The 15,005-nt window shown below is 51.5% G+C and overlaps 1 protein-coding gene across 1 annotated transcript in view; it reads right to left on the reverse strand.

The window, feature by feature from the left end:
* Positions 1 to 3,630: 3,630 nt before the first annotated feature.
* Positions 3,631 to 15,005, reverse strand: part of LOC148136353 (putative G protein-coupled receptor 139) — an 82,140-nt gene continuing 70,765 nt past the window's right edge. The window contains exon 2 of the mRNA XM_087983786.1: positions 3,631 to 4,541. Within this exon, the coding sequence (XP_087839912.1) occupies positions 3,631 to 4,541 (911 nt within the window). The remainder of the gene's footprint in view (positions 4,542 to 15,005) is intronic.

Below are 15,005 nucleotides of genomic sequence, written 5' to 3' on the forward strand. Positions count from 1 at the left end.
TTCTCATTCCCTCTCTCTCTTTCTCACTCCGTCTCTCTCTCCCTCTCTCTCTCTCATCTCTCACACCCCTCACCCCTCTTCTCCCACCCCCTTCTCTCTTCATCCCATCTCTCTCTCACCCCTTACTCTCTCACCCCCTCTCTCTCAATCGCTCTCTCCCCCCTCACATCCCCTCTCCCGCAACCCCTCATCCCCTCACTTTCTCACCCCTCACCCCTCTCTCTCTCTCACACCCTTTGTCTCTTGCCCCTCGCTCTCTCTCTCTCTGATCCTACCCCTCACTCCTCCCATTCACCCGTCTCTCACCCACTCTCTCTCACACCCTCTTCTTCTCAATCCACACTCTCTTACCCCCTCTCCACTTTCTCTCTCACCCCAACCCCCTCTTTCTCACCACGATCTCTCTTTTTCAATCACTCTCTCTTTCTCACGCCCTCTCTCTCACCCCCTCTATCATCCTTATCCCTCAACCCTTCTCTCTCACAGACTCTCTCTCTCACTCCCATCTCACCCCACACTCTCTCACCAATCTGTCTCTATCTCTATCTCTGTCCCACCCTCTCTTTCTCATACCCATTCTCTCATGCCCCTTCTCTCTCACACACCACGTCTCTCTAACACCCATTCCTTCTCTCACACACCCTCTCTCACTACCCCTCTATCTCTCCCCCTCTCTCCCCTCTCTGTCCCGCTCTGCCCCTCTCTCTCCCCCCTCTCCTTTTCTCTCTCCTCCCCTCTCTCTCCCCCTCTCTTTCCCCCTCTCTCTCTGCGCAGTCTTTCTCTCCCCACTCCCCCTCTCTCTCTCCCCCTCTCTCTCCCCCCTCTCTCCCCCTCTCTTTGGCCCTTCTCTCTGCCATCTCTCTTGCCCTGTCTCCCAATCCCTCCCCCTCCATCCCCGTCTCTCACGCCCCCATCGCCCCTCTCTCTCACTCGGTCTCTCTATCTCTCTGTCTCCCTGTCTCTCTTGTTCTCTTAGCTCTACATCCCTCTCTCGCTGCCTCTGTCTCTTTTGTGCCCCCCCCCTCTTATCCTTCTGTCTCCCTCTTGCCCCCTCTATCTCTCTCAAACTGTCTGTCTCTCTGTCTCTCTCAGGTCTCCCTCTCTGTCTCGCTGCCTCTGTCTCTGTCGTGTGAACTTATCCCTCTCTCTCATCCCTCTGTCTCTCACTCGCCTCCTCTCTCTTCTCTCCCCCGATCTCTTGCTACCCCTCTCTCTCCCCTCCCCCCCGCCCCCCTCTCTCTCTCACACCCTGTCTTTCTCACTCTTTCTCTCGGTCTCTCTTTCTCAAACTCTCACCCTCCCTCACGCTCTCATGCTCTCTCTCTATTTCCCTCCCTCTCTCCCTCTTTCTTGCCTCCCTCTCTCTCTCATCTCACTGTCTCTCTCGCTCGCACTCTCACTGATGCTCTGTCTGTCTCTTTCCATCTCTCACCTCTTCTCTCTCATTCTTGCTCTATGTCTCTCTCTGTCTGTGTGTTGCTCTCTCTCACAGTCTCTCTTTCTCAGTCCTCCCCTCTCACCTTCTCTCTCTCGCACCGCTCTCTCTCATCCCTCTGTCTCTCACTTGCCCCCATATCTCGCTCTGCCCTCCTCTCTCTCGCCCTCCCCATATCTCTGCCTCTCGCTCACTCTCCCTCGGTCGCTTATGCTCTCTCTGTCCCTCGCTTTATCCCCCAGCACTTTCTATCCTTCTCTCTCCCCGTGTCTCTCCCCTTTCTCTTTCTGTCGCACCTCTCTCGCCACTCTCGCTCTCTCTAGCTCAGTCTCTCCCTCTCCCCCTCATCCTCTCTCCCACACACATCTCACTCTCTCCCACCCTTGCTCTCATCTCACTCTTTCTCTCTCATTCTCTCTTGCACCTCTCTTTTGCACCTCTCTCCCTCTCTCTCTCTTTCTCTCTCTTTCACCCCTGTCTCGCCCCACTCTCGCTCACTCTCTCCCTCTATCACCCCCTCGCTCTCCTCTCTCGCTCTGTCTCGCTCCTCTCTTTCCCATTTGCTTCGCTCTCTCTCTCTCTCCCCTCTCTCGCCCTTCCCTCTCATTCTCCCTCCCTTCACTCTCCCTCTCCTCCAACTCTCCCTTCCCTCTCTCGCCCTCCCCTCTCTCGCCCTCTTCTCTCTCGCCCTCCCCTCTCTCCCTCCCGTCTCTCACCCTCCTGTCTCTCGCCCTCCCCTCTCACTCTCCCTCCCCTCTCACTCTCCCTCCCCTCTTTCGGCTTTCCCTCTCTCTCTCACTCTCTCTCTCACCGCCCCTCTCTCTACGTCTCTCTCTCTCGCCCACTGTCTTCTCCCCTCTCTACCCCCTCTCTCTACCCCCTCTCTCCTCACCGTCTCTCTAACCCCCTTTTTCTACGCCCCTCTCTCTACCCTTTCCCTTCCCACTCTCACGCCCTCCTCTCCCCTCCACTCTCCCTCTCCTCTCTACTTCTCCTCTCTCCCCCTCCTCGCTCCTCCTTCCACTCTCCCAGTCCTCTCTTCCTTTCTCTCTTGCTTCCTCTCCCCCTCTCTCTCCTATCGATTCTCTCACTTCCTCTCTCTTCCCTTCTCTCTCTCCCCTACTCCATCTCCCCTCCTCTCTCCCATCCTCTCTCTCTCACCTATCCTCTCTCTCCCACCTTCTCTTTTCTCTCTCACTCTCTATCTGCTCTCTCTTCCCCCCTCTCTCCGCGCTCTCTGTTCCCCTTCTCTCGGTCCCCCTCTCGCTCCCGTCTCTCGCCCCCTCTCTCATTGTCTCCTCCCCTGTCGTTCTTTCTCTCCCTCTCACTCTATCTCCCTCTCCTTCTTCTCTCATTCTCGATCCCCCTCCCTCGGTGACTCTCTCCCTCCCCACCTCCCATCGTTTCTCTTTGCCTGCATCTCTATCCCGCCCTCCCCCTCTCTGTCTGACACACTCTGTCCCCTGATTCTTCCCTCTCCCTCTGAACCAGAGTCTGGGGAGTTCGTGGTGGTGCGGCTGCGTGTGGGGGTTGGGGGTGTGATGTGGGAGGTGGGAGGAGGGAAAATTGGGTCGAGACAGAATTGTGGTAGGGAGACAGAGTCGTCAGGAGAGACAAGGGGAAGGAGGACAGGGAGATGTGAAGGCATGTGGAGAAACCGGGGTTGGGGGTGTGTGAGAGAGAGGGGGAAGAGGAAGAGTGAAAGGGAGAGGTGGTGAGGAAGAGAGAGTGTGCTGAAAGAGCGAGAGAGAGGGAGAGAATTGAGGAGGAAAAGTGGGGGAGAGGAAATGGGAGGCCAGGTTGTTGTGGGGGATCAGAGGGAGTTAAACACAGCTCCTGAGCTCAGGGCGCGGTGCCCTCCCCTTCCCTGAGGACCAGGACTTGGGGCTGAGTCTGTCTCTCTCCAGCTCAGCTTCTCCAACACAAAGACACACAACAACATTGGTCGCTTTGCTGCTTGGCATGCTTTAATCAACATTTTTGTTGTTTACAAATGGAAGTGATGGATACGGTCAGTGGCATGGTGCCTTTTCTCAATGGCCCCTGAGTTGTGAGAAACATTGAAATGTTTCCCTGTAACCCCCCTGTGGGATAAGGAGGGACAAACCAGCTCTACCCTCAGTCTGTTACCATAGCGACAGGCTGCTCCATCACTGAAACACTGAACTGAAATGAGAAAATCCCGGATGGATTGATTAATGAGGGAATTTGATGGATGGATGGATTTCAGTGAAGGGATATTTCAGCACATTCTTCAGCTGCTGCCTGAACTTAGTCTGGGTCACAGCATAAATCGCGGTGTTTGTGCAGCAACTGAGGAGCTGCAGCATGAAGCCTAATTCCCCCACAAAGGGATCAAGATACACAGACCCAGACCCAATATGAATCAACCTGTTCCATAGAGAATAAAGCATTAACGTTGACCATAACAGGATGAAATTGGTCGAGATCACAAACAGTAAAATGATGGATTTTTTTCGGTTTCTCATTTCAGTGTCAGACTGAGCGTCCCCATTGGTGTGGGCGCGGAGTCTCCTGCGGGCTCTGCTGGTCACTAAAATGTGTCTGACGGTGAGAACATTGAGCAACAGAATCAGAAGAAATGGGACACACGGGGTTAGAATGTGGTGGAGGAACTCGATTGTACCCCAGACACTGGAGGTTCGAACAGCATCTGTTACATAACAAAACCAGGGGGGGTTCCTCAGCCAATACCAAGCCGTGAGCATAAAATACCAGGAAATGTTCTTTAAACAGCTCAGCACAGTCACTGCTCCCAGAACCACAGCCGCCGTTTTCTCACTGCAATATTTACTTTTCAGCTTCTGGCAACAAATGGCCACAAACCGATCAAAGGTGAAAGTGACGGTGAACCAGACAGAGCAGTCAGTGGCTGCATAAAGCAGGACGGCGTGGATATTACACACGGGGACGGAGTCCATCAGGAAATAAAATTGTTCCCAATAAACAATGGGAATGTGTCTCAGGATCAGGTCGAGGATAATGACCAGGAGATCCGCCGCTGCCATGGCCCCCAGGTAACGTCTGACACATGAAGATAATCCACAATCTTTATAAAGCAGGACGTAGATGGTCACTACGTTAACTGTGAGGAAGGAAAACAAACCCATTATCCATCAGCCTGGAGGCAAAGGGACCCGTTTGATTGGGGACCCAGTGAGATTTTCAAATGTGTCCCTGTATTCAGGGATTTATTAAAATAATTGGAGCTGGAATAACAAATGGGAAGGTCTGAATTACTGACAAAAATGTGACATAAACCACAAGAAACCCTCCCTCCCCAAACACACAGAGACACATCCATAAGGACAGATGGTTTTCGAACATTCCCAAACACTCAATCACTCGAGAGCAGACACAGGTCACTCCTTCCCAGTTCCTAATACGGAAGGTGGAAATGTTGCTGTCCTGAAGGACTCTCTCCCAGTTTCTTGAAGACAAACGGAGTTTGGGAATTCCTGTATTTTGGTCTAAATTGTGGTCGATCCTGTGTCGTGAAGAAATGTAAACGCAGGGAAAACTTACTCACCCCTTTACCTGACTGACGGGCCTTTAGAACAGTGTCTCCTTCTCCCTGGAACGGGATCTCTTCCTTCGGAATCTTATCGTTTGTTCAATTCACTGACGTCCGGCCGTTCACAAACGATGTCAGGGACAGAACGTTCCGGGGAATGACAGTTATAGAATGTTGGGGACAGAACCTTCCAAGGAACATCACTTCTACGATGTTGGGACATAAAGTTCAGGGGAACACCTTGACCTCTCCATCACCTTTTCCCCCATCCACCCCACCCTCCTCTCTGACCTATCACTTCGCCCCCACATCCATCTTCTGATCACATTCCCAGCTTCCTTCCCCCCAGCCAAAGCCCCAGTCCCCTCCCATTTATCTCTCAGCTCCGCGGTCCACAAGTCTCATTCCTGATTAAAAGATTATGCCTGAAACGTTAATTCACCTGCTCCACGGACGCTGCCTGACCTGCTGTGCTTTTCCAGCACCACACTCCCAGTCAGGAAACAGTCCGACATCGTCATACTCACGGGACCAGGCCTGATGGTTCATGTTTCATGAAGCCCCATCACCATCCCTGGGCAATCCTGTCCCACCGGCAGGATAGACACACCAGTTATGGGGACTCCCTGGGATACAGTCAGGGAAGGAGTTACCCTGCAATTCTCCAACATTAATTCCAGAATCCAGGAAATCTCATGGTAACAGATCATGGTCAAGGAAATCGCCTGAGAATGGATATCTCCTGCCCCCCACCCCTCCTCTCGGTGATAACTCAGTTCCCCTCGATGTTAGAAACAAATCAGAGGAAGCACTAAGGGTGACAAGGACACAGAACCTCCTCTGGGTGTGGGACTTCAATGTTCATCACCAAGAGTGTATCCACAGGCCCACCACTGACTGAGCAGTGAGGGGCCTCACATACACAGCACTCAGACTGGGGGAAGTGATAGGTGAACGAACAAGAGGGAAACATTCTCACCAAACCCCTTGTCCCAGAGGGATCTCTCCCTAACAGTATCTGTAGGAGCAGCCAGCACACAGTCCTGGTGGACGGAAAGTCACAGCCTCATATTGAAGATCCTGCCCACTGTGTTATGTGGCACTCCCTCCTGTGAAGTGGGGACATACTTCTAAAGGACCAAGCACATGGAAGCTAGCCATCCATGAGACACTGTGGGCTAGCAGCAGCTGCAGCATCAATGGCCTTCCCTCCATCATAAAGTCATAAGTGGCCTATTCACTGATGGTTCCAAAATGTTCTGCACTAATCCCAACTTCACCTGTACTGAAGCAGGCTATTCAGCCCATCAAGAGTTTTATTCAAGACAAAATCCACCTGGTCCAGGACCTGATCCATTTCTGTCGACGGGCTGGTCTGCCGAGCGCCTTCCTGCTCTTGACCAGGAGAAGGTGTTCAACAGGATCGATCACGAATACCTGCTCGGGACTCTGCGGTCATTTGGGTTCGGGATGCTGTTCCTCGCCCCGATCCAACTTTTGCATACCACTGCAGAGTGTCTGGTTAAAGTTAACGGTTCCCTGGCGGCGCCCCTTCACTTCAGGAGAGGAGTACATCAAGGCTGCCCCCGTCCAGCCAGCTGTATTCCCTGTGCGTGGAGCCTTTCCTGCGCCTCTTGCGGGGGAGGTTGTCGGGGCTGGTTCTGCATGGTGTGGGCACGGGGGTGGTCCTCTCGGCTTACGCTGCCGATGTGCTCTTCTGTTTCATCGACCCGGCTGACCTGGGGACGATGCGCGAGTGCCAGGTCATGTACTCGGCAGCGTCTTCCACCAGGATAAACTGGGCCAAATGTTCCAGACTATTGGTCGATCCGTGGCGGGTGGACTCTGCCGGAGGAGTTGCGGGGGTTCAGCTGGAGTACCACCCATTTCCTCTACCTGGGGGTCTACCTCAGCCCGGCTGAGGAATGCTGGCCGGCCAACTGGCAGGAGCTGGAGGCCAAAGCCTCGGCTCGCCTTGGCCGCTGGACAGGACTGCTCTGAGTGCTATCTTTTAGGAGACGAGTGCTGGTCATAAACCAGCTGGTGGCCGCCATGCTGTGCTACCGGCTGGTGACTTTGGTCCCTCCTCCTGGCTTTGTCGCTGCCTTCCAGAGAACGTTGGCCGACTTCTTCTGGAACAAAAAGGTGCACTGGGTCGCTGCGCAGGTTCTGAGTCTCCCTGTTGAGGATGGCGGTCAGTCGCTGGTGTGCGTCTGCACCCAGGTCACGACGTTCCGCCTTCAGACCTTGCAGCAATACATTTACGTCGAGCCTCCTTCTCGGTGGGGCGTACTGGCTACGTTTTTTTCCGCCAGGTGCGTAACCTCAATTACGACACGCAGCTCCTGTTTGTCGACCGTGACGGTTTGGAGGTTGCCCTCAAGACACGGCCTATCTTTACCAGGACCTGATCACTGTCTGGAACATGGTCGAATCGCATCGCCGCTACCCTCCAGCAGGAGTAGCGGCTGTCATCAGGGAGCCATTGCTCAGGAATCCGCACCTCCGTACTCGCGGGTTTGAGTGGCTGTCAGAGGGAGGGCCGTGGTGGCGAGGGTGACAAGGGTCGGGGACGTGCTGGGTGCCGGGAGCCTGGGCTGGACGCTGCAGCATGACATGGCGAGCAGGGCAGTTGTAGACGTCCGGTACGTGGCCACCGCCATCCGACGCCTTAAAACGGCAATGCTCAGACCTGACGTAGTGCACCAGTTGGAGGATGATCAGGTGTGCAGTGGGATTCCGTCCAGGCTCACCCCAGCCGACACGGAATTTCACATTGGCACAAGGTCCTGTACTTCCCGCGGGAACCTGTGCCCCACAACCTGAGCTGCCTCTGGAATTTTAATTTTGTCCCTTTTAAGGACGTAAAAAGGCGGGTCCTATATCGACTGCTGCTGCACACCGTCCATCTCTTCTCCCTCATCCACCGTCCGGACGCGCCTTGGCGTGCCCATTTGCGACTGGGCGGTGGGGATCCCCAATGGAGGCTTTCTCGGCGGGAGTCCTCCCCTTTCTTTCGGGATCTGGAGTGGAGGGTCTCCTGCAACCGCAGACTGCGTTGGTTCATAGACTCCCAGCGCAACTGCTTGTTCTGTGGCGCTGTGGAGTCCGTGGACCACGTGTATATTGGGTGTGGGCCTTTGCACTCCATTTTTGATTTTCTGAAAAACCTCCTCCTCTGCTTTTGGCTGCACTTCAGTCACACGCTCCTGATCTTCGGGCACCCGGTACGGAGGAGGGAGGGCAGGTCTGAAGACCTCCTCATGGGTCTGGTCCTGGGCCTGGTTGAACTGGCCATAAACAGGACCAGGCAGCAGGCCGTGGAGGGGGTCCTTAGGGACTACTGCCTGCCCCTCTTCTGCTATGTTAGAGCCCGGGTGTCCTTGGAGAAGCAGTACGCGGTGTACACCAACATCCTGGAGTTGTTCACGGAGAGGTGGGCGCCGCAGGGAGTGGAGTGCATTATTTCCCCCTCCAACTCCATTTTGATTTAGTCCCTGCGCTCCCCTTCACTGTTTGATCACACAGCATTGCTCTTTGATGTGAAGGGCACTGCTTGTCACTGGCCACTCGAGTGTTTCCTTTCTTCCTGGTGGTGAAAATTTGAATAAAGATTCGTGCACCTTGTGTCTCTCACTGTGGCTCACACCTGTACACGCACAGCATGGATGCTGGGGAAAAATAAGCACTAAAAATAAACTGAAGTGTCAGACACCATGTTCACTAAAAACACAAGAGATTTAAACAGGAACAGAATGCGGCCATTCGGTCATTAGATGCTGTTACTCAGCTATTGGAGCAGATCTTTTAATCTTTCCAACCTGTTACACAGGAAATGCAGGGAAGATACAGCCTTTCAAAGCTGCTACATAGGAATACGGGGAGGGAGGGGGGATACTGAGCCAGGAGCAAGAATGTATAAGGGAGAAATCAGTTTCTATCAGTTTAAATCAAATTATTGACTGCAGTGACCAGTGTTGGGACCTCAACTATTTGAAAATTACATCAATGGTTTCCAGAAATGGAACAAACATGTTCTAACTAAATTTGAATTGACAGTAAGATTGAGATAAACTGAAGATATCAAGGGGAGGTAGAGACTCTGTAAATGGATAAGTAACAGACAACAACTTGGTAGATCGAATATAATGTGGATAACTGTTAACCTGTGATCTTTTTTCAGGAAGCATAACAGGCTGTGTATTACATAGATGGAGAGGGATTATAGGACTTAGTGATACCATGTGTACTGGAGGGTTCACTCTGATCTGTCCAGACATGGGAAGTCTGGCCCCATCACTCTGATGGTCTGCTCCCTGATGTTCTCAGTGGCCCCATTACTCTCAGAACATACCGGATATTTTAATGTGGTTGGTTGGTGGTGGGACTTGGTGAGGGGGAGGATGTTTTGAGCCCTGTACAACTGGGACAGCCTTTATCTAAAAGGCTATCATTCCTTTTTGCGTGGAGACGCGAGGACAATGGGAATGGCTGCCTGCTTCTGAATGAAGAGGCTTTGCCTGTTCCCAGGACAGCGGGTATTCAACAACATGATGAACTGTACCTGGGCACACTGTAACGTTAAGGGGGCGAGAGACGGAGGGTCCAATCACAGGAATGGAAAGGTATTACCAGATCAGCTGAAATGGTAAGATATTCCACACTCTCAATCCACCTCACAGAACCAGCCCAGACACCATAAACCCAGAGGAGATGTCTATTCATCGTGAGACACTGTGCAGACCAGGCCAGTGTACTGCTCAGTACAATCCAGCAATCTGTCCTGATCATGTCAGAGCATTTACCTTTAAATCATCTGTCGAGTATGCGAAGCTGGGATAGAGACAAAAAAAACCCTTCTGATGCTGGAATCCAATGTAGACAAGCAGGAGGCTGGAAGAACACAGCAAGCCAGGCAGCATCAGGATGTGGAGAAATCGACGTTTTGGGAGTAACACTGCTGAAGGTGTCCTGAAGATGGTTTACACGGGAAATGTCAAATTCCACACCTCCGAATGCTGCCTGGCTTGCTGTGTTCATCCAGCCTCCTGCCTGTTAAGTGTGAGAAGCAGTAGAGACCACACCCATGAATTGATCGATAAACCCGGATTAAACATCTGTTCATCACCAGGAGCTACGCAGTGATCACCAATTTGTAAACTGGAGCAGTTACCCTCCAAGCATGAAGGACTGTGTACACAACCCCACTGCATTGATCTGTTAACCAGGAGCAGTTACCCTCCCAGCATGTAGGACTGTGTACCCCAACCCAGTGCATTGATCTGTAACCCAGGAGCAGTTACCCTCCCAGCATGTAGGACACTGTACTGCTCCCCAGCGCATTGATCTGTAAACCAGGTACCGTTACGCTCCTAGATTATAGAATTGTCTTCACCATCCCATTGCATTGATCTATAAACCAGGAGCAGTTACCCTCCCAGCATCTAGGACTCTGTACTCCACCCCAGTGTATTGATCTGTAACTCAGGAGCAGTTACCTCCCCAGTGAATTGATCTGTAACCCAGGAGCAGTTACCCTCCCAGCATATATGACTGTGTACACGACCCCAGTGCATTGCTCAGTAGCACTGTGTTAGATCCCTGCCCAGCGTGGGGAAACTTGCAGCCCATGCTGGAAGTGACAGGATGTGCAGCACCCACCCATTTCCAGCTCCATCTCTCCGTTGTGTCCTGACAAGGGGATGCTGTGGGTGTGAACAAGACTGCCACAGAGATACAGAGATGGAGGGGGAATCAGTTTAAACAATAAAAAATGAGAGGGCTGTGGGAAATAGACACACAGGGGGAGACAGAGAGACAGTGTTATGGAAGGATGTTTTCCCAGGTTTCAGAATGCAGAAATGAAAACATTTTAACAGCATCGTGTAACATACGGGGCCGAGCTACTTTCCTGGTGCTATCCTATCGAACTCACCTCATTAACTACCCAATCTACCCCATGGTGTCCCTCTCATTCAATACCAGCCCGACACTCCCACCCATCTTGGCTGGAGGTACTCACCATCGCCTGGTTGCCCCTGGATATTCCATGACCCCTGACACTGGGGCCATCTTTAAAAAGGCCAAGGGACACACAGTTGAGCTTTCTCAGTCTGGAGCTGCCCTTTGGTTTACCTCGAGCATGGCAGATAAGGTGTAAGTACAGGGGCATGGAGAGCCTGGTGATTGGGCTAGTACAGAGGGGGACCATTCTCTTCCCAGAGGGGGCCACACCATCAGACCCACCGAGCATGATCTGAGCTCACCACCCAGCTCAATGCACCCACCCACCCACCCAGTAACTGTGGTCTGAGGAAATGTCCAGCAATACATGATAAGCGTCAATAACTTTCCCCGCTCTGTCAGGATAAGGGTCACCGTATTCTCTCTGCTCCCTCACACTCACTGTATATCTGTTATAGCACAGATCGCCGAACACGGCTCATGCTCCACCACTCTCACTGCTACATGCAGCACCTTCTCTGTCTCTCTGTCTCTCTCTGTCTCTGTCTATCTCTCTTGCTCTCTCTCTCTCTCCCCCTCCACTTTACCCACCCCCCACCCACCACATTAATAACACTGCATGGATACAACACTGTGGACTGACTCCCTCCGGACACCTCACCATGACCACGTCCCCTACCTATACCAGCTAACAGCAGGGCCACCCACTCCCACACTCCCTCCCTCCCTCCCCTTCTACCATTCCAGGAGAAACAGCCTGGAATCGGACAGAAAGGGACAAGCCCGGCAGTGGAGTCCCCGATATCCGTTCCCTCACCCCCCCACCCCTCCCTCCCGCCATGTGGGGAGGACCCCGGTACGAGCCGGAGAGGACCAGGAGGCCAACCCCCACCAACGCCAACCATATGGTGGGGGTTGTGGACCTGACGAGGGGATGGTGGAAGGATTGGTTTTTCCGGAACACTGATAGTGGAGGGGAGGGAAAGATATCCCTGGTGGTGGGTTCTGTTTGGAGGTGGCGGAAATGACGAAGGATGATACGATGTATCCGGAGGTTGGTGGGGTGGTAGGTGAGGAATCAATGGGGTTCTGTCCTTGTGGTGATTGGGGGGGCGGGGTTCAAGGGCGGAGGAGCGCGAAGTGGAATAGATGTGGTGGAGGGCATCGTCGACCAAGTCTGAAGGGAAGTTGCGGTCTTTGAAGAAGGACACCATCTGGGTTGTTCGGTATTGGAATTGGCCCTCCTGGGAGCAGTTGCAGCCCAGGCGAAGGAATTGGAAATATGGTTGGCGTTTTTACAGGGGGCAGGGTGGGAGGAGGTGTAATCTAGGCAGCTGTGGGAGCCAGTCGGTTTATAGAAAATGTTCGTGTTGAGTCGGTCGCCCAAGATAGAAATGGAGAGGTCTCGGAAGGGGAGGGAGGATTCTGAGACGGTCCAGGTGAATTTGAGGTCGGGGTGGAAGTGGATGAAGTGTTCAACCGCCTCGTGGGAGCACGAGGTAGCGCCGATACAGTCAGCGATGTAGCAGAGGAAAAGGTGGGGGGTGGTACCAGTGTAGCTGCGGTAGGCCAGTGTCCGGCCTATCACCGTCACCCTCACCTCCTTCCACGTATTACATTCCCAATGCACCTCCCACAAGTTCCTCCTCCCTACCTTTTATCTTAGCCTCCTTGGCACACCAGCCTCATTCCTGAAGAAGGGCTTATGCCTGAAATGCTCCTTGGATGCTGTCTGACCTGCTGTGCTTTTCCAGCAACACATTTTTCAGCTCTGATTATAAGAAACCCACACTGAGCTGAAAGCGGGCATTAAAATATGTCCCAAAATCTGGGTATGGTAATTTAGTGGGTAGTGTCCCTGTATCACAGTCAGTGCTCTGAATTTGATTCCAATTCCTGAACTTGTGTGGTAGTGTTCCTTGCTCTGGACTAGAAGGCCTGGATTCAAGTCCTGCCTGTTTCAGAGGTATGTCACAGCATGTCAGAACAGGTTGATGAGCAAACACACAGGAGAATACTGTTACAGCTTTATGGGTATTGCTGGGTGGTGCTCGTGTCCGTCAGGCACAAAGGTCTCGGTGTAAAGCTCACAGATGTGTCTCCTGATACATCTGAACAAACTGATTAAAATGGATTTCGAATTGTGACCTGATGGACAAGGAAGAGGTGCCAGTATTGCATTTCAGAATTTAGGCCCAGGATGACTGAAAGTACAGCTATTCAAGTTGATTAAAGTCACATTTTGCAGCAGTAAAGGTTTATAAAACCAGAATGGTCATGGATAGGGTGAGTACTCAAGGTTTTCCCCCAGGTCAAGCGTGTCAAGAACTATAGAGGATTGGTGGAAAGTGAGAGAGGAAAGGTTTTGATGAGGCCTAAAGGGCATCATTTCACACAGAGGGTGGTGTGTGTATGGAAAGAGCTGCCAGATGAAGTGGTGGAGGCTGGTACAACTACGGCATGTAAAAGGAACCTGGATGTTGACAGACCTGCCGAGCTTTTCCAGCAATTTCTGTATTTCTTTAAAAAATGCATTCATTTTAACACAGGTATTCTGAATAAATTAAACATTTTAATTTTTTTAATGACGCAGGGCCATGTAAACATATTTCAAATCAAACGAGACAATTTTCTGCTAAGAGTATGGCTCTATGTATGACAGCAGCAATGATGCACCGACATGGAACAGGGAATGTGATGGAGGACATAGTTTTGACAATGTACAAGGAGACCTCACATGTTCCAGTTTGGGAAAGGATTACATTACTGTGTGATTCAGCTCAGAGAGGGAGAAAATGTAATCTGCCTGAGAAGGAACGGCCTATTGCATTCTCTTTCCTTCATTGTTCCTCATCACAGCAATGCGTGCGAGCAAAAAAAAAACTACAGTCGTCATTACCATTCTTATTTTTTTATGGAATCCCTGCAGTGTTGAAACAGGCCTTTCGGCCCAACAAGTCTATACCAACCTTCGCAACCCATTCCCCAATATTCACGCCTGACTAATTCACCTAACCTAGAAATCCCTGAACAGCATGACCAATCCACCGAATCTACACAGTTTGTGGTCGGAAACTGGATCACCAATTAGAGCTCACACAGAAAAGTGGAGAATGTGTAAACTCCACACAGACAGTCACCCAAGGCTGGAATCGAACCCAAGTTCCTAGTGCTGTGAGGTAGCAGTGCTAACTACCGTGCTACCCTTTGGGTAATCACTGACCAGAATTCACTGGAATCTCCTCACTGCCTAAAGCAAAGGGAATTAAGCCAAATCCAACTGTCCCAGGATGGAATCCCATTGCTCACAGCTGCGTGAGTACAATATCTTCAGAAACAGAATAGCGTTGTGGACAATCTCACAATTTTCCCCTTCTCATGAGTTCCAATAATATCTGGACAGAGTTCTTTCAAGCTAAAAGAGTGTGTGTGTGTGTGTGTGTGTGTGTGTGTGTGTGTGTGTGTGTGTGTGTGTGTGTGTGTGTGTGTGTGTGTGTGTGTGTGTGTGTGTGTGTGTGTGTGTGTGTGTGTGTGTGTGTGTGTGTGTGTGTGTGTGTGTGTGTGTGTGTGTGTGTGTCAGTGTTTTTAGAAAGGGAAATATTGATTATATAATTGCAATACCCAAACAGTTTGCCATTCATCTTTCCACCATAGTTTGAGTAACATTGCTCTGGATCATAATCGTGCTATTTGAGCAGGTTAAATAAACTAGCCTGACTTATTCCTAAAACTGATCCTGACCCAGTCTGAGAGAGATATCATCGGCCATCTCACCAACCTGGTTACTTTTAACATTTGTTGGGTGCAGTGGAGGAGTGAGACTAGAAAAGGAAACAGTGACCCAAAAAGCCGGGGAATTATACACCGGTCAGCCTGATGTCAGTGGTGGGTAAGTTGTTGGAGGGGATTCTGAGGAATAGCATTTACATACAGTTGGGAAGGCAAGGGCTGCTCGGAGTAGAAAACGTGTCTTTCTGCATGGGAAATCATGTCTCATTAATTTGGTTGAGTTTTTTGAAGAGGTGACAAAGAAGATTGATGAAGACAGTTTGGTTGACATTGTCTATATGG

Source organism: Chiloscyllium plagiosum, unplaced genomic scaffold (genome assembly GCF_037043375.1).
Source record: "Chiloscyllium plagiosum isolate Xiang-an unplaced genomic scaffold, Cpla_swu_hap1 HiC_scaffold_46, whole genome shotgun sequence".
Classification (NCBI taxonomy): Eukaryota; Metazoa; Chordata; class Chondrichthyes; order Orectolobiformes; family Hemiscylliidae; genus Chiloscyllium; species Chiloscyllium plagiosum.